Source organism: Entelurus aequoreus, linkage group LG03 (assembly GCF_033978785.1).
Source record: "Entelurus aequoreus isolate RoL-2023_Sb linkage group LG03, RoL_Eaeq_v1.1, whole genome shotgun sequence".
Lineage (NCBI taxonomy): Eukaryota > Metazoa > Chordata > Actinopteri > Syngnathiformes > Syngnathidae > Entelurus > Entelurus aequoreus.
The window spans coordinates 3,483,631-3,491,130 of NC_084733.1; the positions used below are offsets into that span (position 1 = coordinate 3,483,631).

At 36.8% G+C, this 7,500-nt stretch overlaps 1 protein-coding gene across 1 annotated transcript in view; it reads left to right on the plus strand.

Moving 5' to 3' along the window:
- Positions 1-5,527, plus strand: part of LOC133646018 (codanin-1-like) — a 39,018-nt gene extending 33,491 nt beyond the window's left edge. Inside the window, exons 23-27 of the mRNA XM_062040963.1 lie at positions 1,546-1,653; positions 1,730-1,793; positions 2,437-2,669; positions 5,033-5,128; positions 5,218-5,527. Of these exons, the coding sequence (XP_061896947.1) occupies positions 1,546-1,653; positions 1,730-1,793; positions 2,437-2,669; positions 5,033-5,128; positions 5,218-5,325 (609 nt within the window). The 3' untranslated portion in view covers positions 5,326-5,527. The remainder of the gene's footprint in view (positions 1-1,545; positions 1,654-1,729; positions 1,794-2,436; positions 2,670-5,032; positions 5,129-5,217) is intronic.
- The last annotated feature ends 1,973 nt before the right edge of the window (positions 5,528-7,500 follow it).

Here is a 7,500-nt window from a genome sequence, read left to right on the forward strand (position 1 = left end):
TCCGCCCTGAGATGGGTAGGTTGTGAGTTCAAACCCTGGCCGGGTCATACCAAAGACTATAAAAATGGGAGCCATTACCTCCCTGCTTGGCACTCAGCATCAAGGGTTGGAATTGGGGGTTAAATCACCAAAAAGTTATTCCCGGGCGCGGCTACGCTGCTGCCCACTGCTCCCCTCACCTCCCAGGGGGTGATCAAGGGGATGGGTCAAATGCAGAGGACAAATTTCACCACACCTAGTGTGTGTGTGACAATCATTGCTACTTTAACTTTAATTCATAACAATATTTATTTTCATTAATTTTTATTTTATTTTATTTTTTTAGCAATCACAGCTACAAAGAAAAAACAGCCTGCATGACAGCTTTGTGTTATTACCTTTAATATTGCAATTTTTTCTTGTTAAATTTCACCTGTTTGCTCGAAGGGACAAGCGGTAGAAAATGGATGGATGGATGGATGGATGCTCGATTATTCCACATTTTTATGTTTTTTTTTCCAACAGTATTTTTTAAAATGTGCCGCCAGCTGTTAAAAAATATCTGCGGGCCGCAAGCTTTATAAATCTAATCCATTATTATTATTATAATACAGTTTGGACACTTTGTTGTAAAGTGTAGTACTTTAAGTGTACACATCAGGTATTGTAATACAGGTATTTTTTGTTGTTTTATTCATACTTTTTATATCCATTAATGCATTTTATTATTACATAATATTTGTTTATGTTTTCCTATATTGTTAAAATGCAACCACATTTTTTTAGGTGAGGCATCATTTAAAGGAGCGATAAATACGGCACCGCCTTATTGAATGTTTACAATGACAACAACAACAAAACTTATAGCAATTATTTTTTAATAATTCCCACAAATCTCACCAGTAGTGTAACATTTATGTTATTTTTTTTGATCTAGTGATATTTATTTAAAATAAATGTTGTATTGGAGAAACAACGCCTCTTCACGATCCGGCTCTCTTCAAAGAGCCATAAATTCATCATATTTATCACCTTTTGCTTGGAATTAGGGCTGCAACAACTAATAGATTAAAATCGATTATAAAAATAGTTGCCGATTAATTTAGTCATCGATTCGTCTGTGCATGCACAGAGGCTTTTTAAAAAATAAAATAAAAAAATAATTTTTTTTTTTAAATTTTTAAAAAAAATAAACCTTTATTTATAAACTGCAACATGTACAAACAGCTGAGAAACAATAATCAAAATAAGTATGGTGCCAGTATGCTGTTTTTTTTCAATAAAATACTGGAAAGGATAGAAATGTAGTTTGTCTCTTTTATCCGATTATTAATCGATCAATCGAAGTAATAATCGACAGATTAATCGATTATCAAATTAATCGTTAGTTGCAGCCCTACTTGGAATATGTTTTCTAAGGACTGGAAATGATCCCTTAAGCTTTTTAATAACAAACTGAATTTACTTGCACTTGTTTCCAATGATTTGAATGTTAACCCTGAGAAAAAGAGGTTCTTAATCTCAATTCCTGGTCAAATAGGTTTTTTTCAAATGCATCATTTTCAGGACTGGTTGAGCATCGCCGTGGGCCCCAGGACTGATGAGGAGCTGCCTAGTGGTTCTCAGCTTAGGAAACTTTTCCAGCAAGTGGGAGACACGCTGGCCTGCAAGAAGGTACGAGCACACTGGATTATTATTTCTGTGCTAGTTTGATCACACTGTACCCTTTTTTTTTATTGTATTCTTGTAGTTCTCAACTGCATTGTCAGAGCAGATGCTGCTCAACTCCACGGTCCTACTGGCCTGCAAGCTCGGTGAGCCCGCAGTGACACATTTTTTTACACTTTTACTGTAAGGTCCGTTGCAGTGTCTTCATGTTAGGGCTGGGAGATACGGCTGAAATCTGTATCACAATGTAAGTCTTTTACAAACCCCCAAACCCAGTGAAGTTGTCACGTTGTGTAAATGGTAAATAAAAAGAGAATACAACAAATCATTTTCAACTTATATTCAATTGAATAGACTGCAAAGACAAGATATTTAACGTTCCAACTGGAAAACTTAGTTATTTTTTGCAAATATTAGCTCATTTAGAATTTTGATGCCTGCGACATGTTTCAAAAAAGCTGGCACTAGTGGCAAGAAAGAGTGAGAAAGTTGAGGAATGCTCATCAAAGACTTATTTGGAACATCCCACAGGTGAGCAGGCTAATTGGGAACAGGTGGGTGCCATGATTGGGTATAAAAGCAGCTTCCATGAAATGCTCAAGTCATTCACAAACAAGGACGGGGCGAGGGTCAACTGTCAGTTTAGGCTGCTCGCCGGCTCCTTATCACCACTTCAAGATGGCGGCCCAATTTCTCGCGTCACAGCAGCCAATGCTGCGTCTCCTTATAAGATGTGTATGGTTCTATCGCCCAGCCCTCGTTCATGTGTTGACCCCCATGTGTGCTCAGTGTCTGCCGAGCTGCCCCTGCTGGCGCCTCCATCCAGCCACAGCCAGGGAGACCAGGGGGACTTCAGCGGGAGTCCTGGTCCTGGTTCTGGTTCTGGGTCCGAGCCTTCCGTCAGAGCCCTGCTGGAGCAGCTCAGCCAAATGTGGGAGGAAAACTGCTGTGACCACGCTCCCGTCCACCTGCTCTTCTCCCCACTCGTCGTCACCGCCGTGCTGACGGCCGGTGACACCCAGGTACGATTGTCATACCAATCTTCATTAACATTCATATTGAAAATGTTAAAAAGGACCTGCACTTTTTTTTGGAATTTTTCCTAATTATGAGAGACAAGAAGGCAAAATGTTCTTATTTTGCATTCCAACATGTGAAAATGGGCTCGTTTCAGCTGGCTAGCAATTTTTACCTCCTAAATCACTTTAAAAATGCATTCAAAAAACGTCAACACTTCATTTACTTTCCGTAATGTAGCGACATTGTTATTGTAGATAAATAAACATTGACTTCAGGGGGGGGGGGGGCGTGAGAGGCAATAGCGTATGTCTTTGGACGTACAGATTAATAAATAAACATTCACTTCAGGGAGGCGTGAGAGGCAATAGCATATATGTTGACACTTACAGATAGACGGATAAACATTAACTTCAGGGAGGGGGGCGTGAGAGGCAGCAGCGTATATCTTGACACATACAGATACATAAATAAATGAACATTCACTTCAGGGGGCATGAAAGGCAATAGCGTATACCTTGGCACGTACAGATTGATGAATAAACATTCACTTTAGGGGGGGCGTGAGAGGCAATAGCGTATGTCTTTACATGTACAGATTGATGAATAGACATTCACTTCAGGGGGGGTGTGAGAGGCAATAGCGTATGTCTTTACATGTACAGATTGATAAATAAACATTCACTTCAGGGGGGCGTGAGAGGCAATAGCGTATGTCTTTACATGTACAGATTGATAAATAAACATTCACTTCAGGGGGCATGAAAGGCAATAGCGTATACCTTGGCACGTACAGATTGATGAATAAACTTTTACTTCAGGCGGGGCGTGAGAGGCAATAGCGTATGTCTTTACATGTACAGATTGATAAATAAACATTCACTTCGGGGGGCGTGACAGGCAATAGCGTATATCTTGACACTACACATAAATAGACATTCACTTTAAGGGGGGCATGAGAGGCAGTAGCGTACATCTTGACACATACAGATACATAAATAAACAAACATTAACTTCAGGGGGCATGAAAGGCAATAGCGATACCTTGGCACGTACAGATTGTTAATAAACACTCACTTCAGGCACATTCACTTCAGGGGGGGTTGTGAGAGGCAATAGTGTATATCTTGGCACGTACAGATTGATAAATAAACATTCACTTCGGGGTGGGCGTGAGAGGCAAAAGTGTATATCTTGACACTTACAGATTGATAAATAAACATTCACTTTTGGGGGGCGTGAGAGGCAAAAGTGTATATCTTGACACTTACAGATAGATAGATAAATAAACATTCACTTCATGGGGGCATGAGCGACATTAGTGTATATCTTGACACTTACAGATTGATAAATTAACATTGATTTCAGGGGGGGCATGAGAGGCAGTAGCATATATTTTGACACATACAGATACATAAATAAATAAACATTAACTTCAGGGGGATGAAAGGCAGTAGCGATACCTTGGCATGTACAGATTGATAAATAAAGATTCACTTCGGGGGTGGGTGGAGTGTGAGAGGCAATAGCATATATCTTGACACGTACAGATAGATGAATAAACATTCACTTCAAGGGGGGCATGAGAGGCAATAGCATATATCTTGACACTTACAGATACATAAATAAACATTTACTTCGGGGGGCGTGAGAGGCAATAGTGTGTATCTTGACACTTACAGATAGATAAATAAACATTTACTTCGGGGGAGGCGTGAGAGGCAATAGTGTATATCTTGACACTTACAGATAGATGAATAAACATTCACTTCAAGGGGGGCGTGAGAGGCAATAGTATATATCTTGACACTTACAGATACATAAATAAACATTTACTTCGGGGGGCATGAGAGGCAGTAGTGTGTATCTTGACACTTACAGATAGATAAATAAACATTTACTTCGGGGGGCGTGAGAGGCAATAGTGTATATCTTGACACTTACAGATACATAAATAAACATTTACTTCGGGGGGCGTGAGAGGCAATAGCGTATATCTTGACACTTACAGATAGATAAATAAACATTTACTTCGGGGGGCGTGAGAGGCAATAGCGTATATCTTGACACTTACAGATAGATAAATAAACATTTACTTCAGGGGGGCGTGAGAGGCAATAGTGTATATCTTGACACTTACAGATACTTAAATAAACATTCACTTCGGGGGGGAGCGTGAAAAATTATGTTCCCTTGAAAAATGTAAATGCAAAAGTTGTGGGGGGGCGTGAGGTGTACGGGGAAAAGGGACGTCAGAGGGAATGGCGTAATAGCATTTCTAGAACTATCTTGACACATACAGATGAAAAAATCAACACAAACCTTTTGTGACGTCAAATAATTGAGAACTACTAACTCGTCTCTTTAGTGGAACAACTTCCTGTTTTTGGTGCGGAGGCTCGTTGCTGGCGGACTTTTATCCGAGGAGGACGTCCTCTCCCACTGGGCCAAACTCACCAAGCAGGTGAGAGTCGCTCACCTTCATCAGCAAGTTCAGGTGTCCTCATCATTGACCCCGCCCACTTTTTTTCTGTTCCCGCTCCCTTTCCTCAGGAGCTGATGCAGAAGTTCCATCTTCAGTCTGAGATGGACGCGCCTCTGCTGCAGAGTCCGAGGGACGTGCTGCAGCTCTCCAAGCAGACAGTAGAGGGCGCCACATGACAAGCACGTATTGAAGCTTCTTTCACTCGCTGCCTTTTAAAGCCATTTAGTGGTCAGTTTGCATGAATGCAACAATGCATTTGTGGTTGTCTTTGTTCACGTTGAACAAGCATTGTGGCTCATTTTGCTCCCCCCCCCCCAAAAAATAATGTTTTAATTTTGTCACACATGTATGTGATGAAAATAAAAATAAAGAGAAACTACGTCATATTAAATCATTGACTTTTTTTATTTTATTTATCATCGCCATAACCGTGAAAAAGAAACTTTCCCCTATATCAGTGGTCCCCAACCACCGGGCCGCGGACCGGTAACGGGCCGCGGACCGATTGGTACCGGGCCGCACGAGAATTAAAAAAAAAAAAAAATTTTTTTTATTTATTTTAAAAAAAAAAAAAATGAAATCAACATAAAAAACACAATATATACATCCTATATCAATACAGATCAATACAGCCTGCAGGGATACAGTCCGTAAGCACACATGATTGTATTTATTTATGTAAAAAAAAATAAAAATATTTTTTTATTTATTTTTTTTTTTTTTTTAAATGAAATCAACATAAAAAACACAATATATACATCCTATATCAATATAGATCAATACAGCCTGCAGGGATACAGTCCGTAAGCAAACATGATTGTATTTATTTATGTAAAAAAAATATATATATTTTTTAAAATGAAATCAACATAAAAAACACAATATATACATCCTATATCAATATAGATCAATACAGCCTGCAGGGATACAGTCCGTAAGCACACATGATTGTATTTATTTATGTAAAAAAAAAAAAAATTTTTTTTTTTTTTTTTAAAATACACCCCCACCCCCCACCGGTCCGTGGGACAAATTTTCAAAACTTTTTTTAACGTTTTATTTTACAGCTGCACACTATCAAATTGTAAATATGAATATTGCCAATATAATAATACGAAATAATAAAATACATTTAAATCAGTTAAGTTTTAATCATGAGCATTACTAACAAGCCAAGCATTAATACATTTTTAATAAAACAAAGTTGAGCTATATTAACTAGCAGCAATCTTACAAATAAAATCAATAAATGCAAATTAAAAAATTGCATAGATAAAAATGAGCATTGAAATGCAACAATATAAAATTATACAAATATAAGTAATAGATTTAATAAATAATTATGCAACTTACTAATTGGCAACAATAAAAAACAGATATTTTTTCAGATAAAAGTATGCAATACAATACATTATAAAAACTAACATCTTGCAGCAATCTTACACATACTGTACAAATAATTAAATAAAAATATTAGTGCTGTTAGATAAAAATGCAACAATAATATTACATATTTACAAATTTTAAGTAAAGTACATTAAAATATACAAATAATTAGCAACAATATTATAGAGACAGATGTTTTTTTTTAAATCCATAGAAAACATTGTAAATATAAACATTATCTAGCAGCAATGTTATAAATACAGATCAAAAATAATTTGAAAAAATATTAATTCAGTTTGATAAAAATGAGTATTAACTTGCAACTAGAGATGTCCGATAATATCGGTCTGCCGATATTATCGGCCGATAAATGCGTTAAAATGTAATATCGGAAATTATCGGTATCGTTTTTTTAATTATCAGTATCGTTTTTTTTTCTTCATTTTTTTATTTTTATTTTTATTTTTTATTATTAAATCCACATAAAAAACACAAGATACACTTACAATTAATGCACCAACCCAAAAAACCTCCCTCCCCCATTTACACTCATTCACACAAAAGGGTTGTTTCTTTCTGTTATTAATATTCTGCTTCCTACATTATATATCAATATATATCAATACAGTCTGCAAGGGATACAGTCCGTAAGCACACATGATTGTGCGTGCTGCTGCTCCACTAATAGTACTAACCTTTAACAGTTAATTTTACTCATTTTCATTAATTACTAGTTTCTATGTAACTGTTTTTATATTGTTTTACTTTCTTTTTTATTCAAGAAAATGTTTTTAATTTATTTATCTTATTTTATTTGATTCATTTTTTTAAAAAGTACCTTATCTTCACCATACCTGGTTGTCCAAATTAGGCATAATAATGTGTTAATTCCACGACTGCATATGTCGGTTGATATCGGTATCGGTTGATATCGGTATCGGTAATTAAAGAGTTGGACAATATCG